We start from the raw sequence: 16,168 nt of genomic DNA on the forward strand, positions 1-16,168 counted from the left end.
TTTTCAACATACTTAGAATCTATCTCCCTTCCATCCTTCCCCAGCATCATCTGCCTAACTATCTCTTCCACAACTTCACACCCGTGCTTAATATATGTATCTAGAAATAATTTAATGTCAACAATACTGTATTCCATATATCCTCTATCGTTAAGCTCCTCCTCGCTAACTCCTTCCTCCTTAAAATCCTTTCTCATGCATCCTTCAGCCAACAACCCCAAAAGCTCCTCACCAGAAAGCTTATTATACAGACTCACAGACGCATTGCACACTACACTTTCAGCATAAACTATACGCTTCCACATCTTTAAATTGCAACACTTCTCTCCACGTTTCTTGATCACATTACAAAAATTCTCTCTCTCCTCCCTTTCCTTCTCATCTACATCATCGCCTATCTCACGAATCATTCTATCAGCCTCAGAAATAAGGCACTTTCCAAACACCGTCATCCTTCTCTTTCCCTCATCCCGAACATCGCATTCAAACAATCTATCGTACACCATCAATAGCACCTCGCTAAGAGTGCTTTTTCCTCTTGCATATACACTCAATGCATCATTCGACACCTTCTGCAGGTGCTTCTTCATCTCCCTTACAAACACAGCCTCAAACACCCCGTCCCCTTCACAACATATATCAAAAGCAGTAAATGACAGCACCATGTCCCCAATACAACCGATAAACTCTTTAACATACATCTCTTCGTCTCCGCCCCTCCGAACATCCTTGAGCCTCGTGGTCGGTAGTGCAATCGCATTGGTTCCAGAAAAAATTATCGGAAACAGTATACATCCTTCAGACCCTCTTAGTTTGACAACCTTATGGCTTTCTATCGACGAAGAACAGATCATCCACCCAAGTAGAATCATTGCTTGTAGCACTCCAAGCTTCATGGGCCACACTCCTTTACTCGCCTTAGTGCCTTCTCCTTTCCTCCATTCCCCCAAACATCATTGGCTATACACATCGTTTACAACCTCATCAATCCAGATAATATGCAAACACACACCGTACCTTCTTACAACCGATCCCAGTCATACAATAAACCCAGACTATCGATGTCACACACTAATCACTCCACCTCCTACAATGTCCTTGCCATTAAACCTTTTCAACCATCTTATGAACTTCCTAACCCCATCGCTCGCTTCCCTTCTAAAGCAAACCTTTCAGTTAATCTCCTGACCCTCCACTCATCGCCATGTGTCCATCGGGTTCCAATCATTCAACTGCCTAAAAGAGGTATCCAAAGAACACCAGGCATCCACTCTCCTCATACAAAGATGCATGCAGCCTTCATCGCATCCCACACTCCATCTCACAAGCAAACACCTGCATACTCGCCCAAAAAACACAAGCACTCCATCAATTTATTCAACTACTTCCACAGCACACACCCCAATATCTCAAAATAAGAATGAGAATGATAAATCAGAGTTGCCCATCTCCATGTACGAGAGTCGCTTCGTGAGTATCCTGCCCAGCATATAGTACCCTGCTACACTGCACACTATGCACGGTATTATCCTTGCAAACCCTTGGATCTTCCTCAACTTCTTCTTCGAAATCCTTAAACTCTTGACAATCTCATTCTCCATGCTATACAGTACCACATGAAGGAACATAAACAGGAAAATATGTCTCACTAGACTATCACTCATATCGTGCTCATAGTTATAGCTCGCAACAAACACCACAGTCCAAGCAGCACTCAGTATACTCCCGCAGACATAATTGCTATACTTAAGCTCCATGGCATCCTGCCCATGAAGAATATGTATCAAGGCAACAAAAATCCCCAGCGGATTCCTACAAAGGTTATTCATAAGCATCCTTGATCCTCCTCTAGAACTAAAGATACTAACTCCAATCGCCTCAATCGCCACCAGATGCAAGGACAAGTGCACAACCATTAGACTGCTCTTCCACGAATCTTCCCTCAAATCCACAGCCCTAGCACATAGCTTCAGAAACGTCGAATGAACCAGGTACCCCAGATTCACAACCCCAACAGCCTCAATCGCAAAGCCTCCAAACAAATCTGCTAATGGATTCTTGAAGAGCGTTACAAGAACAGTCATAAAAAATAGCAGAATCCCCACATCCGTTGCCTCAGACGACTCAGACTCCAGCTCTAGGCTAAAACCATGTGGGCACTCAGAGCCCACATCGTATCCCTCCCCATCCTTCGCTTTCCTCTTAGAACTAAAAACTGTGCTGCACTCTAACACACTCCCTCTGTCGGCTCTATTCATATCCTATGGGCATCTATCATACATACATATTTGCATCCCGCCACATAAATTGTGCACAGAAACCTATTCACACACACACATCTAGACTCAAACTATTTAATACATCCATATTTACACTAGTTCCTGTTCATAAACGCATTCAGCATCACCACCCTCTTCTGCCTCTTGTTGAAAAACAGAAACGAAAAGTACCAGAAGCAGTCCTCAAAGGGCCCCATCCTGTTCTCATACGAAAATATCATGCACTCACTCAGGTCAACAGACTTGTGGAGAATCACCTCAAGAAACCCCACAAACTCCTTCACATCAGAGTTGTTCTTGTGCACAGTGCTTATCGAGTACGCAACCTCGTTCACAACCTCCCCCATCGACTTCCGCGAAAAAGACCTCCACGACTCCCCAGAGAAGTCATAGTCCGGAAACCGCAGCTCAAGTGCAGACACAAGATACCTGAGCGGCTTCTCCACATGCATCTCCATCCTCTGCTTCCTGCTCGACTTGCAGGAGTATGCCTCCATCTCGATGTTCAGAAGAGGGTTGAGGTCCTGAAGCTTCTGGAAGAGTTTGTTTGTTTTCGATATGCAGCTCAACTCCAAATACCTCATAAAGGGCTGCACACTCCCCCCATAAATCCAGAAACCTCCGTCCACAGCCTCCTCACACATCCCCAATAACAAAATTTTCCAGAGGCCCCACGACTTCCATGCTCGACCCGTTCTGCTTCCTGAAGATGTACTTGAACGAGAGGGTCGAAATAAAGACAAAGAGCGGAGAGGTCTATGCAGGAATCCTCGAGGGGTTCGACGAGCACATAAACCTCATGCTGACACACTCGTCCGTAGAGGGCTCCCACAGCAAGGTCCTCTTTCTGAGGGGGGAAAACATCCTCTTTGTCGCCGCCCCTCCCTGACCCAAGCCAATAAATGTCCTTTGCCAGACACGCATATTCCACCCCTCGCTCCCCAAGCACGATTTTTGCGTTCAAATCTTTTTGCATCAGAAGCCCTAATGAAGATCGAGGCATCAGATCTCAGGCAGCTGGATGTTGAGCAGCTTGAGGAGAAGGCTAACGAGGTCAAGGCAGAGCTGGCGCGCCTCCGCCAGAAGAAGAACAGCGGAGACGTCGGCAAGGACGACATCAGGACAGCCAGGAAGAACTTGGCACGCATCCTCACCGTCAGACGCGAGAAGATTCTCCAGGAGGTCGTCGAGAAGTACAGGGGAACCCCGGTCCACAAGCTTCCGAAGGTCCTTAGGCCCAAGCTCAACAGGGCCAAGAGACAGGCCCTCACAAAGGACCAGCTCAAAAGAAAGACAGGGAGGCAAAGAGCAAGAGAAAGTAAGTTCCCAAAGGTTATATTTGCTTACAACGAATAAATTATACTGTTCTACGTCTCATCCTATCCGAGTCCAGGCAAGTGAAGAGAGATACCACCCTCCATCCTCACACCCCGCACCATTCACAAACCTCCCCCGAATGAGAAACACATGTCTATCGCCCCCGACACACATCCTATCCCCAGTTGCAATCTCAGCCTCAAACTCGCACTCAAACATCCCCTTTGCCACACTCCCAGACGTCGAGGTATTCCTGATGTCCGTCGTCCACACATCTCTTCCTCCTCCCACCTCAAGGGCCAGATTCTTCAAGTCCTCCATCCCTTCTTCTGTGCACAGCCCACTCACCGGCTCGGACCCCAGACCTCTAAGTATCTCCCCCACACACCTGTTCTCAATCTCCTCTATGGCCCTCTCGTCAGAGGACAGACGGGACTTAACCACAGAGCAGAGCCTCCATATCCTCTTCATCACACTTCCCCTGTACTCAACCAGCCCCCCTCTCTTCCTCAAACACTCCCCACTCCCATCCTTGGCTGCCACAGACGGCCCAGAACTCCTCACCCCTCCGTAGTACTGCGGAATCCTGAACACCATGTCCAATCTCCTCTGGAACTCCCTTCGCCGGCACAGTAGGCCTCCTCCGGCCCTAAGCGCAATCCCAATCGAGGCATCAGAGGCCCTCATCACGCTGCTCGACACCTCCATCATCCTCCTTCCAACCCTGAACAGACGCGTGTCTTCAACAGCATCCCTGCATCCCATCCACCCCCTTGCCATCCTCTCACAGGCCCCCTTCAGCTCCTCGCTCCCATCAAACTCTCTCCAGAGATTCCGCCCAAACACTGAGGCCCAGCTCCTTGCCGCCCTCCACAGTCGTCCCATTTCTAGGGCCCACCCCTCCGCGCCACTAAACCACTCGCCTGACAGGCCCGGGCCGCAGAACGAGTGGTCAGAAGCGCCAGCAGGTGTCCAATGAGCCTCTGCAGCACACATCAAACAAGCTATTAAGTGCATCCCGGCATCCATCCTACAGAATGGTGCTTTTCCCCAGCATTGACGGAAGCAGCATGATCACGGCTCTCCACACGCTTTCGATAGGCCTCCTGGTCTCTGTGGTTGTGATCGCAGCGGTAAAAACCTTCCCAAGGCTGATGAGCGGAAGGAAGGCCAGGAGCGACGGAACGGTGGAGGAGAGGATAGACAAGTCGTTTACCAAGACAGAGTCAAAAATTAAATAAACTTAGCTTTGGCCTCGATAGGATCTTCATAGAGAAAATAATGCATCGAACTGCAGTAGTGCTAAGACATATGATTAAATAACTATTTCAAAGGAAACTTCATTATTTACGTAGTAACTTTCTGATATCTCACTTTATACTATTTTATAATATTATTTTATTTCTGCTTGTGCATTCTTATAATCTGTAAAAAATAATTCTATTTGTGAAATTCAAGCATGTCTTTTTAAGTTTGACAGGCTTTAATCTTATAGAGTCTCTGTTCTGAGGACTTCTGCTCTTGGCATTTTCTCAAGCTCCTTGTTCAGCCATCTGAATGCATCGATTATCTCTCTTCCATTCTCGTCGTTGGCAGACGTCATCGACCCTGCTTGGAGAACGCTGATGGGCACAATCAGCGACGGTCCGCTGTACTTCTCGAGGTTGAACTCGTTTCTGATGTTCTTTATCACCTCGCCTCTCTCGTGCTCTCTGAGCAGGTCAATCTTGTTTGCAAGTACCAGCAGCGGCCTTGGGCTGCTCAGGATGTTCAGTATCCTCCACAGCTCTTCGCTTGACTTTCCGAATCTTTGTGGGTCTGCACAGTCCACCATGTATATGATTCCGCTTCCATCGTTTATGTACTGGTGCCAGAATCTCATGAACGAGTTCTGTCCTCCGATGTCCCACACTTGGAACTTCATATTCCCGAGGTTGACGTTTTCACAGTTGAATCCGAGCGTCGGAACTGTTTGGTGCACCTCTCCAGTTTGCAGATACAGCAGGAGTGTCGTCTTCCCTGCCCCGTCAAGCCCTATCATCGTTATCGATCGCTCCGTTCCTCCAGAAAATATCCCTCGCAGCTTTGTATACAGTATATTGTTTACTTTGGAAATCACTCCTCCCATTGTTTACCCCCTGGTGTTTTTGTTTTTTATATACCCTGTTTCAGCTCCGGCAATGCTGTATTCCGTGGCACCCCAAGGCTAGCCACAGAGGAAAGATCAAACAAATTCAACACAGATTCTCGGAATGAAACAAGGAATCAATATAAGAGAGGCAGGCAGAGACGCCGTATGAGAGGTGCAATGTCAGCATTGTTTATTGCCTCCAGGGCCGTATGTGATGTGATAAGGCTTGTTCCAAAGTGCGATCCCACGTGCATGAAGGGAAGGCTGTTGGCGTCATATTACTCAGGGCCCATGGCCATATCTCCTGTATATGTTTCTTCCAAGAGCTCTGCACCGCCAAGGGCCCCCATGGTTGTCAAGTCCACTGTGAGAAGCCCTGACATTCCAAAAAAAAGCACCTCTGCTCGTGCTGCAAGGATTCCCAATGTCATAAGAACAACTGTGACAACCACTGTTCTGAAGACTGTCTCTGCGGAGATGCCTCGGAGTCTACAGCCACCTATTGTGGTGATGCAACCTAGATATGTGATGCAGCCTGTTCCCGTGGCTCTAAGCCCAATGAGTGTGGGTGGGGCGCCCAGGCAGAGTGCAAGGCCTTCTCCCCCACGCCTCCCTGTGCAGCAGCAGGGAGCTGGGACGGAAGCAATCAACAGGATAGGGAAGAGGATAAATCTGATCTACACGATGCTAACCACACTAAAGCAAAAATACCTGCAGATGGCTCCGCAGAGGCCGCAGAGGATTGTGGTGGTTGCACCTGTCACAACGATGACTGTGCTCAAAACAGTGTCCATAACACCACCTCAAATACCTACCATTCCTGTCATTGCGCAGCCTGCAACAATAGTTACTCCGGCGAAGCCTGCCCCACAGCCTCTCCAAACAGTGAAGGGTCTGGAAGCACCCGGATCCACTAGTACGATCTGTGTGACTCCTCCGCAGAGCATCAGGGATGGCAATAAGGCTGCCAAGTCCAGCAGAAGTGTTGAGCCTGCTAAGAAGGCTGAATCCCGCAAGAGCGATAAGGCCCATAAGAATACCAAGTCTCGGAAGGCGGATTCGGAGGAAAGCGACAGCTCACGGGAAAGCTCCTCGTCCTCTGAGAAGGAGAAGCCGCTGTACATGCTGAAAACAGGGAGGCTTGGGAGAAGGAGGCCGAAGAAGAGAGATTCGTTTATTGATTGCTACTTGAGGGGGAATCCATCTGAGTGTAATGCAGAGAATTCTGAGAGGGAGCCGGACATAGGTGATGCTGTTATCTACAAGAACGACTTTGACAGTGACGATGAAATTATATATCTCAGTGATCTATTGGGGAGATGATGGGCAACCCGTGTTGTTATTAAAGACATGTTTTCTATGTGTCATCTCTATGCGGCCTCAGATCGTCGAAGAACTGGTGGCTTAGGGCATCTGGTGCAGTGATTCTAGACGAGGAGCAAAGGTCAAGCATTCTGTAGAGCAGGTCGTATCCTTCTGCACCCACCTCTGCCCACGGGTTGAGCGACTCCACAATCCTTTCAAACGGAATCCTTTCCTCCGGAATTGTGTCTATGTTTGACCTCCATATTCTTCCGTAGAATCTTGCGGCCTTTCTCATTTCTGCATGTCCAAAGATCGTTGCAATCTCGACAATGGAATCGACGTCGTCCGACGAGTAGAAGAACGGATACTGTGCAGTCAGAATTGTTAGGAAGATCACGCCGACCGACCACATGTCTATGGCCCTTGTTTGCCTCTGGTGGCGGAACAGGACCTCGGGTGCTCTAAACCCTCGTGTCCCGGCCCTCGGCGCCTTCATCTGTGGCCTTCCGTCTCTCTCGTAGTATCCCGGAGGTTTGGTCTTCGACACGATGGAATTGAAAAAAAGCAGCGGCGTCGAGGGCTTGCTGCTGTCCTCTCTTCCCTGCTCTTCCTTGCACTCTTCATACTGCGCCAGCCCGAAGTCTATGAGCATTCCTTTTCCAGCCTCTTTGTTATAGAGGAAGTTGCCGGGCTTCAGGTCTCTGTGTATTATTCCGTTGCTGTGCACATGCTCCACTGCCACCAGCAGGTTGTACAGGTATTGCTTGACATCTTTTATGCTTGCATTTGAGATGAACTCTCTGAAGTCGATGGGCTTGAAGTATGGCAGCACAGCAACCACCTGGTCCTCGTTCCGGAAGACTCCGAGAAGCCCCATGCAGTTTCGCTTTCCTCCAAGGGCCTTCAGAAACGTCAGCTCCTCCAAGACCCTGGAAGGCGAGCTAGTTCTTGTTATTGCCTTCAGGGCCACATACCTGCCGGACTCTGCGTCCAAGGCTTTGTACACAATGCTGAACGACCCCTCTCCTATCTTCTCCATGGGAGTGTACCTCTGCATGATGAAGGATATGTGCTTGAGATCAGATTCCAGGATCCTCTCCTCCTCCATTCACCCTTTCTGGGTTTTTTATTTTAAGACGAGTCCTGTGCAGTGCCTAGACGATGCCAGGACGCCATGGAGGATGAAAAGAAATGGTGATAAATGATGGGGTGGGTAGCCCTTTAATGTGTGGAGGGCTGAAGGCGGATCTGTTTGTTAGGTACAAACAAATGGAAAGAAAGCTCAGGCTCCTGGAGATAAGAGAGGCCTATGTGCGCAAGGAGATTGAGACCCTGAAAAGGGAGGAGAGGCATGGGAAAGAGGAGCTGGACAGGGTGAAGAGTGTTCCGCTGATAATGGGGCAGTTTCTGGAGCCCATTGACAACTCGACTGCGATTGTGGGGTCGACTGCGGGAAGCAACTTTGTTGTCAGGATACTGTCTACTGTCGACCGGGAGCTTCTGAGGCCAAACACTACTGTTGCGCTGCACAGACACTCAAGCGCAATTGTGGATGTGCTTCCGCCTGAGGTTGACAGCACGATTCCTGTGATGGGGGAGGAGGAGAAGCCGGATGTGACGTATGCAGATGTAGGGGGGCTTGATGTGCAGAAGCAGGAGATAAGGGAGACTGTTGAGCTTCCGCTGCTACAGTCTGAGCTCTACAAGCAGATAGGGATTGACCCGCCGCAGGGTGTGCTGCTCTACGGGCCGCCTGGAACTGGGAAGACCATGCTTGTGAAGGCTGTGGCAAACCACACGAAGGCCACGTTCATAAAGGTCAATGGGTCTGAGTTTGTGCAGAAGTATCTTGGGGAAGGGCCTCGGATGGTGAGGGATGTGTTCCGGCTGGCAAGGGAGAAGGCGCCGTCGATTGTGTTTATCGACGAAGTGGACTCCATTGCAACAAAGCGATTTGATGCATCGACATCTGCAGACAGAGAGGTCCAGCGAGTGCTCATAGAGCTTCTGAACCAGATGGACGGGTTTGACCAGGCAACGAATGTCAAGGTGATTATGGCGACGAACAGGGCGGACACGATTGACCCTGCACTGCTCAGGCCTGGGCGCTTGGACAGGAAGATAGAGTTTCCGCTCCCGGATAGAAGGCAGAAGAGGCTTGTGTTTAATGCAATTACATCGAAGATGAGTCTGAAGGACGATGTGGACATTGAGAGTCTTGTGTGCAGGCCCGAGAGGATAAGCTGTGCAGACATCAACTCGATCTGCCAGGAGGCAGGGATGCTTGCTGTCCGCGCCAGCCGGTACATGGTTACACAGAGAGACTTTGAGGAGGCATACTCGAAGGTTGTTGAAAGAAGCGACACACAGCCTGCATTCTATAATTAAATAGTTTGTGTTTTTCTATCGGATTGCCTGGGGCATCGAGCTTCACATGTGGTACAACAAGTAGGAAAGGTCATTTAATCATTTTTCTCCTTAGCTTTTAAGTTTTGTATTTTCTTAAGTCTAAAGAAGTCCCCTCTATCTTGCTCATCAAGTTCGGAGGCGATGTAAGAAATGGTATTTTCTAATCTTGGGATAATATTGAATTCCAAGGCATTGACTCTTCTATTGGTACTCATTAGTATAGAATTGAGGACCCTAAACGAGTTCTTTAGTGCGCACAAATCCACTAGCATCTCTAGAACTTCCAAAAACTTCTCCCTGCATTCATTCAGTGATTGCCCACTTCTATCAAGAAACAAAATAGGCTTTACATTTTCTTTCTGAAGAGTGAAAAGTGGAAGGCTTACTCCTGACACCTGCTCCACCTGGGACTTTATATAAACATTTTGTTTTTGGCATTCATACAAAAACATTTTGAGATTGGCACCGAGGAACTCTGCTTCTGTAAGCTTAAAAAATGCGTCTTTTATCTTTTGATTAATTCCCAATTCTTTTTTGTTGTATTCTTCCTCTATTGCCCTGTATCTTACTTTCAATGCATCGCTTTTTCTCTTCAGTAGCGAATGTCCTTTTTCGGCACTTTTCTTTTTTGTTTCTATTGTTCTTAGGTTCATTCTTGTAGGAAACACAGGTAACCTTTGACCCGACATTTTGTGGGCTCTAATTGTCATCTAAAGAAGTAGAAAAGGTAAGCAGAAATATGTAAAAACAAACAATTTGAGAATTTTCAATCTTATTTACCGATAGATATTTCCCCACTGAAGACCGATCCCATATCATATACTATTCTATCATCCTTAATGTTTGGAAGTAGAAACCTTGGGACTCTATCATCATCTGTACCTTCGACAATGCTCAGCATGAAACAGTCGATTCTGGAGAGGAACTTCTTAAAGTCCTCTATGTTTTTTTCGATTCTCTTAATCTCACTCTCGTGTTTGTTGTTAAAGTGATTAAATATAAACTTTTCACTTTCAAATGACTTTCCACAGAATCCGCATTTATAATGGTTTTCGTTAACAATTGTAGTCATGTTGTTAAGCTCTTCTTCCTTGGTTTTTGCACTGAGATACCCGAATCCTCTATAATTGCACAAAAATTCTCTTCTTCTTGATGCTGCATCTGTTTCTTTGTGGTTTCTGCATCCCATCATCATCTCGAGAGGATCATCATACTGATGTGCACATGTGTAGCAATAGAGAAATATGTTTCTAAGTGCTCCACAAATGAATTCTGCGGTATTCTGATTTACAGAGGTATTTCCTAGTGTTAATGAATATTTTTTGAGTACTTCTTCTTCATTTATGTCAAAAATCTTACACATGGAATCGAATATTGACCTTGCCATTGAGTAATCACCGCCTCCAGGCAATATTTCGGGTTCCTTTACCCCAGAAACGTCAAATTCTTCGATTTCTATTCCCAGTCCTCTGTCAAAAATAGATTTCATGAATTTTATAGAATCTTCTACACTTGCCTCCTTCTTTAGAATGATGTAGCACGTCCTAGAAAATCCATTTTGTGATGACTGCTGTTGAATCCAAAACCTCTCCAGATCTTCACATTTAAGGAGCGTAGAGCATATGACCGAGCCAGGCATGTCTTCTGGTAGATTTCTTGCTATTATGCATGGACCGTCGACCTTGAATGTGTAGATATTTTGAATGGCTTTCCTTTTTTCATCGTAAAAGGAGTCGTCCAAATACCTATATATGAACCATTCTTTTTTGATGTTTCTATCAAACACCTCAGGAATCCTTCTTCTATAGTAATTTACATTATAATCCTCGTATGACTGAGTAGGTAGAAGAACCCTCAATTCTTCTTTGGTGACAAGTTTCTGCTGCTTCAGTAAGAAGAATATGTCAATTTTATCGACCAGGTTTTGCCTTGAGTCCATTTTCACAACAAGGGTTTCGGCCATTAGCTAGACTTATTTTTCTTGGGCAATAAGACAAAACGCCTTTGGAGAGACTCGAACTCTCGATCTTTCGGTTAACAGCCGAACGCGTTAACCACTGCGCTACAAAGGCTACTATCCGCAGCACACCGTCCAAACTGCCTAACACTCACACACACATATCCAAAACAAAAAACCCTTCCGCCATCCCCCCTAATGGATACACTCGAAAAGAACTCTAACCACTCTAGAGTCCTCATCCCAAAACTCCAAAGGAACACTCCCCATGACATAATACTCTACGCCCTTACAACAGAAAAGGCTGCAAGGTGCATGGAGCAGTTCAACACCCTGGTCTTCTACGTCGAGAAGACATCTACTAAGCCTGAGATCAGAGATGCTGTTACTAAGCTCTACGGATTCAAGGTCAAGAAGGTCAACACCCTGATCAACAAGCATGGGAAGAAGGCATACGTCCGATTTGTTGAAGAGGGCGCTGCTCTTGAAATCGCTAGCAAAATAGGTGCAATCTGAATTAAATTTATTTTTCAGTTTTACATTCTCACTCAGAAGAGTAAATTTATTTTTCCTCTTAAGTAAAAAAAATTCAAGAGGACATGAGGCTGTTCACAATATCTTCTGATCCTATGCTTGACAAATCTGAGTTTGATTGCCCAACACCTAGGAACAAGATGGGTGCGTGAGAAGAAAAGGCCATGTTCAAAATCTGCCCTATTTTGTTATCTACTGTATCAACTTTAGTAAGAAGTATACTGTCAATTCTTTTTGACTGGCCCGCATCCCCAATAGCCTTGTTAAACTCCCTAATATGGTCCAAGCTGTCGGATCCAACTAAGGCCTCTCCTACATATATGATATGGTCGGGACCATTGATCCTTATCAGCTTAGTAAGAGATGCCATTAGATTCTTTTTGTTGTGCATTCTCCCTGCTGTATCAATCAGAATAACGTCATATCCTTCGTGCTGGGCTTCCTGGATGGCACATCTTGCCACAGATGCATCATCTTTTCCATATCCCTTTTCGTAGAACCCAACCAGATGGCCCCCAAGTTTGAATCTTTCCACATGAATCTTGAGTTGTTCGATAGCTCCTGCCCTAAATGTATCGCATGCAGCTATATATACCTTGAGTTTGTTTTGTAGTAGCCAATAGCATATCTTAGCCAATGATGTGCTTTTTCCAACTCCATTAACCCCCACAAAACAAATAGAAAACACACCTTTGTGCTTTTTTATTCTATCAAGCATCTTCTCGTGATCTACTGATGGAATAAGCCTACTAAGAACTCCTGACATCTTCTCTTTAAATATTTTTTCAGAAACACTTTCTAATCCCTCCTCTTCCAACTCCATCGTGATATTCTCCACAAGTGTTTTGGTTATTTGATAGCTCACATTCTTACCTATTAAATGTGTGGTCATCCTGTCCTTAAGCTCGCTTACCTGTATTTTGTCTCTAAATAATCCGAATGCCTTTTGGACTGTTGCTTTCCTGATGACTTCAACAAGATTGCTTATTCTGCTTGAAGATGTGGAGTAATCTAGCTCCTCTTCATTTCCTACTTCTTCCCATTTTCTTCCTTTCGCGCCATTTCCCAATTTCTTTTTGCTTTCGGTTGTTCTTTGCTCATTTTTACTCAGATAATCATCAATGGTTGCCTTTAGATTAGGAGTTCTTGATAGGCTCAGATATACAGTCGGGCCTCTGATCTCATATTCCATGATCTGATTTCGGATTTTCCTTGATCCGATAAGTTTAGATGTATCCAGAGACGTTATTATCTGGTTAAGATGCTCAGGTGCTCTTCCTTCTTCATGAATAACTAAGCCTCTTTTGTTGAATACGCAAAAGTACCCCATTTAAGGGCATGATCCTGGAGACTTTTTAAGACCATTAGCATTTCTTAGGCTTACCTATTCTCTATATTCCTCTACAATCATTGTACTTCCATTAGACATAAACAATCCGTGCTCAACAACACCGCAGATGCCCTTACATTCGGATATAAAGTCTAAGTCGTACTCTACATCAACTATGCAATTTCCCAAGTCAGTAATTAGTGGCCCCACCTTCCCGGTGGATCTCCTCAGCCAGTATTTTAGTCTGTATTCTCTGAGAACTGAAATAAACTTCATAATAGATGTTGGAATAATTTCAATAGGAACAAGGCAGCCATCGAATCTTTCTTTGTACTTATGTCTCTGAACTATTATGATGGTCTCCTTGGCCATGGAGTGAAGTAGCTTTTCTGTAGTCAAGGCTCCTCCTCCTCCTTTAATCACGTTTCCATTTTTGTCAAAATAGTCCGCTCCGTCTATGTACAAGTCCAAGGCTTCATGAGCCAAGGGATTTGACACCACAAAGCCCTTTTCACTAAGAACCAATGCCGTCTGGATGCTTGAAGGAACGTATACGATATCATCATACAGTGCCTCTATGTATCTCTCGATAGTAGTTCCAGTTCCAATACCAACTGCTATCCTGCCCTTAGAGAATTCTTGCTCCATGCGATTACAGAAAATCAGAACTATAAGCAGTAAAAGGAGAGACTGCCAATAATAGACACCTGTGATTATGCATAATAGACATTTCTGTCAACCTTAATACATTTCTAACACTTATTGGTAGAACATCAGTGAACATAGGATAGCCAAAAAACGTGATTTATTTAACACACTTCTTGATTCGACGTACAACATCACAACCATATCCAACAATGCTTGATGCATCCAAGCCCTCTCGAGGAGTTACTTCAATAACTCCAGAAATTCGGTCTATCTTACCCCACAGTCGACCTTCAACTATAAACTCTCCAAGATCTTTCTCAATGTATTCCACACTCACTCCAAATGTTTGTGCCATATTTTCAAGCAGCATCAACCGGTAACTTTCGAGGACCTGTCCGTACACACGTAGCCGCATCTCCCGACAAAATAGATTTACAAATCTCCCAACAAATACATCGTCTTGGAGAGATTTACAGAACAGATACAAATCATTCATAAAACCCCCATAGTTGCATTCAAACAGAGAAGTCGCTAGCTGCACACCAAGTTTCTCAGAGCTTCCCATCACATCACTACACTTGAGAATTCGTGTCTCAATTTCCTTTCTTTCGAATCCAAGGAGGCCGCAGAATATCATATACCGCACAGCTCGCGAATAGCTCACCACTTCACTTGATTCAAATGATGGCAACACTTCACTAAACAAAACACCTGCTTCCTTGAATTGTCTCGCCATCATCCGGAATACTCCTTTATATACCTTGTACCTATTTCTCCTATCCCAATCGCATCCTCTTTCATACGTATCATCTGCCATATCAATACTCTCCTCAACGACCTTCTTGTCTCCTATAATCAGTCCCATTCTTGCCTTGCAAAGAAAAATGTCCATCTTCAACGATAGTGACATGTCATCTCTTATAAGCTTTCGCATCCACTCAAATCCGCTTTTTGTATCCATTATCTGGCAGTATAACTCTGCAATCCTTCGATCGACTTCACCTCTATACGTCTCGTTATCTGTCTCTTCCCTTCGAAGTTCCTCAAGCTCTTCAACTTTCTTATTCTTGAGGTTAAGTAGCGATTCCATTCGCTCGTGGTCAGGCTCCAGCACTTTTTTCTCCACGAGAAACTTGTAGAGGTCGTACATGCACTTATCAACAAGAAGCCTCTCGAGCTCTTTCTTGGCCTCAGGCTTACCTAGCTTTGTCTCATGTATCAGGTCGTGGATGAGTAGTGTTGGCTCCTTGAAGTTAAAGTCCATGGGTATGCGGCCAATATCGATTTTAATACAAACACCAATGGCATATAAAAACAAAAGTGCTTTTGCTCGGGTTCGAACCGAGGACCTCATCCGTGTGAAGGATACGTGATAACCACTACACTACAAAAGCTTGCTCTCTCGGAGCCGGAACACCACCTGTACTCGATTACGCCCATTATATCTGCTAAAAGCTTAAATCCCTTAATGGATGATGTAATTCAAACATATAAAGAAAATCTAAAAGAGATACACAGGATCAAGGATGAAATAAAAACCATGCTTTTTCTTGAAGATGATTTGGAGTGCTTAGATAACTTTTTGTCGGTATGCTGTGTAATTACATCACTGAATGAGGGAAGGAAAGTGGAGGATATAGAAGAGCTCCCACATGCTATGGAAATCGAAATGATAATCACTATAGGAAGATCACTGGCCTCAGAGGAAAGAAAAGACCTTATTTCAAAACTCGAAAAGATTAAAGCTACTACTGTTGAGGTAGACAAAACCAAGAACATTTTCAGGACTAGATTCAGATATCTCCAGAGCCTGCTAGGCGATGAACTTCTCTTCAAGCTTCTTGTGGAAACAGGAAGTCTTTTTCTCTTAACAAAGGCAATTCCATCAGAAGTAATGAAGTACGGCATTAATACGTATGGGTCACCATTACTATCTCAGCATCCATTAGTTACCAAGGCATCACCAAAAAACCAAGAAAAGCTTCTCAGGAAGCTTTGCTGCAAGGTTACAATTGCAGCCAAGCTGGATTTCTGCGAAAGTAACTTTGAAATAGATTTTTCTGAACAAATGGAAAGGATTTTCAACAATCTTGAGAACAATACAAAGCAAGAGGGATCTATTCTGAAGGTGCCACTTGCAAGAAAGGAAACAAGGCGTGGTGGGATAAAGGCAAGACGAAAGAGAAGCGGGTCTTTGCCACAGAAAAAAAGAAGGTTTTTGAAACTTGATCCCAATGGAGACGATGAGTCATGATCAA

At 45.3% G+C, this 16,168-nt stretch overlaps 18 protein-coding genes and 2 non-coding genes across 20 annotated transcripts; 6 read left to right on the forward strand and 14 right to left on the reverse strand.

Annotated features, from left to right (window-relative positions):
• Window positions 1-896, reverse strand: EHEL_100010 (uncharacterized protein; the record flags this gene model as incomplete). Its single annotated transcript, XM_003888030.1, has 1 exon — window positions 1-896. A coding segment is annotated over one exon (896 nt), but the record flags the coding sequence as incomplete, so codon positions are not given.
• Window positions 897-1,409: 513 nt separating this feature from the next.
• Window positions 1,410-2,258, reverse strand: EHEL_100020 (uncharacterized protein; the record flags this gene model as incomplete). Its single annotated transcript, XM_003888031.1, has 1 exon — window positions 1,410-2,258. The coding sequence occupies one exon, from the start codon at window positions 2,256-2,258 to the stop codon at window positions 1,410-1,412; it is 849 nt and encodes a 282-aa protein (XP_003888080.1).
• Window positions 2,259-2,374: 116 nt separating this feature from the next.
• EHEL_100030 (Mod5 protein-sorting protein) lies at window positions 2,375-2,923 on the reverse strand (the record flags this gene model as incomplete). Its single annotated transcript, XM_003888032.1, has 1 exon — window positions 2,375-2,923. One exon carries the CDS (start codon window positions 2,921-2,923, stop codon window positions 2,375-2,377), a length of 549 nt encoding a protein of 182 aa, XP_003888081.1.
• EHEL_100040 (Mod5 protein-sorting protein) lies at window positions 2,860-3,282 on the reverse strand (the record flags this gene model as incomplete). The annotated part of the gene is made up of 1 exon (XM_003888033.1): window positions 2,860-3,282. One exon carries the CDS (start codon window positions 3,280-3,282, stop codon window positions 2,860-2,862), a length of 423 nt encoding a protein of 140 aa, XP_003888082.1.
• On the forward strand, window positions 3,267-3,635 carry EHEL_100050 (60S ribosomal protein L35; the record flags this gene model as incomplete). Its single annotated transcript, XM_003888034.1, has 1 exon — window positions 3,267-3,635. The coding sequence occupies one exon, from the start codon at window positions 3,267-3,269 to the stop codon at window positions 3,633-3,635; it is 369 nt and encodes a 122-aa protein (XP_003888083.1).
• An 18-nt stretch (window positions 3,636-3,653) lies between these two features.
• On the reverse strand, window positions 3,654-4,481 carry EHEL_100060 (uncharacterized protein; the record flags this gene model as incomplete). Its single annotated transcript, XM_003888035.1, has 1 exon — window positions 3,654-4,481. The coding sequence occupies one exon, from the start codon at window positions 4,479-4,481 to the stop codon at window positions 3,654-3,656; it is 828 nt and encodes a 275-aa protein (XP_003888084.1).
• A 152-nt stretch (window positions 4,482-4,633) lies between these two features.
• On the forward strand, window positions 4,634-4,837 carry EHEL_100065 (uncharacterized protein; the record flags this gene model as incomplete). Its single annotated transcript, XM_059743545.1, has 1 exon — window positions 4,634-4,837. One exon carries the CDS (start codon window positions 4,634-4,636, stop codon window positions 4,835-4,837), a length of 204 nt encoding a protein of 67 aa, XP_059599528.1.
• A 248-nt stretch (window positions 4,838-5,085) lies between these two features.
• EHEL_100070 (Sar1-like COPII vesicle coat GTPase) lies at window positions 5,086-5,724 on the reverse strand (the record flags this gene model as incomplete). Its single annotated transcript, XM_003888036.1, has 1 exon — window positions 5,086-5,724. The coding sequence occupies one exon, from the start codon at window positions 5,722-5,724 to the stop codon at window positions 5,086-5,088; it is 639 nt and encodes a 212-aa protein (XP_003888085.1).
• A 351-nt stretch (window positions 5,725-6,075) lies between these two features.
• EHEL_100080 (uncharacterized protein) lies at window positions 6,076-7,050 on the forward strand (the record flags this gene model as incomplete). The annotated part of the gene is made up of 1 exon (XM_003888037.1): window positions 6,076-7,050. One exon carries the CDS (start codon window positions 6,076-6,078, stop codon window positions 7,048-7,050), a length of 975 nt encoding a protein of 324 aa, XP_003888086.1.
• A 34-nt stretch (window positions 7,051-7,084) lies between these two features.
• Window positions 7,085-8,140, reverse strand: EHEL_100090 (cyclin-dependent protein kinase; the record flags this gene model as incomplete). Its single annotated transcript, XM_003888038.1, has 1 exon — window positions 7,085-8,140. The coding sequence occupies one exon, from the start codon at window positions 8,138-8,140 to the stop codon at window positions 7,085-7,087; it is 1,056 nt and encodes a 351-aa protein (XP_003888087.1).
• Window positions 8,141-8,256: 116 nt separating this feature from the next.
• Window positions 8,257-9,420, forward strand: EHEL_100100 (ATP-dependent 26S proteasome regulatory subunit; the record flags this gene model as incomplete). The annotated part of the gene is made up of 1 exon (XM_003888039.1): window positions 8,257-9,420. The coding sequence occupies one exon, from the start codon at window positions 8,257-8,259 to the stop codon at window positions 9,418-9,420; it is 1,164 nt and encodes a 387-aa protein (XP_003888088.1).
• Window positions 9,421-9,494: 74 nt separating this feature from the next.
• Window positions 9,495-10,130, reverse strand: EHEL_100110 (vacuolar-type H+-ATPase subunit D; the record flags this gene model as incomplete). Its single annotated transcript, XM_003888040.1, has 1 exon — window positions 9,495-10,130. One exon carries the CDS (start codon window positions 10,128-10,130, stop codon window positions 9,495-9,497), a length of 636 nt encoding a protein of 211 aa, XP_003888089.1.
• An 83-nt stretch (window positions 10,131-10,213) lies between these two features.
• Window positions 10,214-11,380, reverse strand: EHEL_100120 (uncharacterized protein; the record flags this gene model as incomplete). Its single annotated transcript, XM_003888041.1, has 1 exon — window positions 10,214-11,380. One exon carries the CDS (start codon window positions 11,378-11,380, stop codon window positions 10,214-10,216), a length of 1,167 nt encoding a protein of 388 aa, XP_003888090.1.
• Window positions 11,381-11,440: 60 nt separating this feature from the next.
• Window positions 11,441-11,513, reverse strand: EHEL_100130. Its single transcript has one exon. It is a non-coding gene; the product is annotated as a tRNA-Asn (tRNA).
• An 83-nt stretch (window positions 11,514-11,596) lies between these two features.
• On the forward strand, window positions 11,597-11,914 carry EHEL_100140 (60S ribosomal protein L23a; the record flags this gene model as incomplete). Its single annotated transcript, XM_003888042.1, has 1 exon — window positions 11,597-11,914. One exon carries the CDS (start codon window positions 11,597-11,599, stop codon window positions 11,912-11,914), a length of 318 nt encoding a protein of 105 aa, XP_003888091.1.
• Window positions 11,915-11,987: 73 nt separating this feature from the next.
• EHEL_100150 (signal recognition particle GTPase) lies at window positions 11,988-13,262 on the reverse strand (the record flags this gene model as incomplete). The annotated part of the gene is made up of 1 exon (XM_003888043.1): window positions 11,988-13,262. One exon carries the CDS (start codon window positions 13,260-13,262, stop codon window positions 11,988-11,990), a length of 1,275 nt encoding a protein of 424 aa, XP_003888092.1.
• A 54-nt stretch (window positions 13,263-13,316) lies between these two features.
• Window positions 13,317-13,910, reverse strand: EHEL_100160 (ribose 5-phosphate isomerase; the record flags this gene model as incomplete). The annotated part of the gene is made up of 1 exon (XM_003888044.1): window positions 13,317-13,910. The coding sequence occupies one exon, from the start codon at window positions 13,908-13,910 to the stop codon at window positions 13,317-13,319; it is 594 nt and encodes a 197-aa protein (XP_003888093.1).
• Window positions 13,911-14,067: 157 nt separating this feature from the next.
• On the reverse strand, window positions 14,068-15,174 carry EHEL_100170 (26S proteasome regulatory complex subunit Rpn7; the record flags this gene model as incomplete). Its single annotated transcript, XM_003888045.1, has 1 exon — window positions 14,068-15,174. One exon carries the CDS (start codon window positions 15,172-15,174, stop codon window positions 14,068-14,070), a length of 1,107 nt encoding a protein of 368 aa, XP_003888094.1.
• A 57-nt stretch (window positions 15,175-15,231) lies between these two features.
• On the reverse strand, window positions 15,232-15,304 carry EHEL_100180. Its single transcript has one exon. It is a non-coding gene; the product is annotated as a tRNA-Val (tRNA).
• A 74-nt stretch (window positions 15,305-15,378) lies between these two features.
• Window positions 15,379-16,164, forward strand: EHEL_100190 (uncharacterized protein; the record flags this gene model as incomplete). Its single annotated transcript, XM_003888046.1, has 1 exon — window positions 15,379-16,164. One exon carries the CDS (start codon window positions 15,379-15,381, stop codon window positions 16,162-16,164), a length of 786 nt encoding a protein of 261 aa, XP_003888095.1.
• Window positions 16,165-16,168: the final 4 nt, after the last annotated feature.

This window comes from Encephalitozoon hellem, chromosome X, assembly GCF_000277815.2.
Source record: "Encephalitozoon hellem ATCC 50504 chromosome X, complete sequence".
Taxonomy (NCBI): Eukaryota; Fungi; Microsporidia; family Unikaryonidae; genus Encephalitozoon; species Encephalitozoon hellem.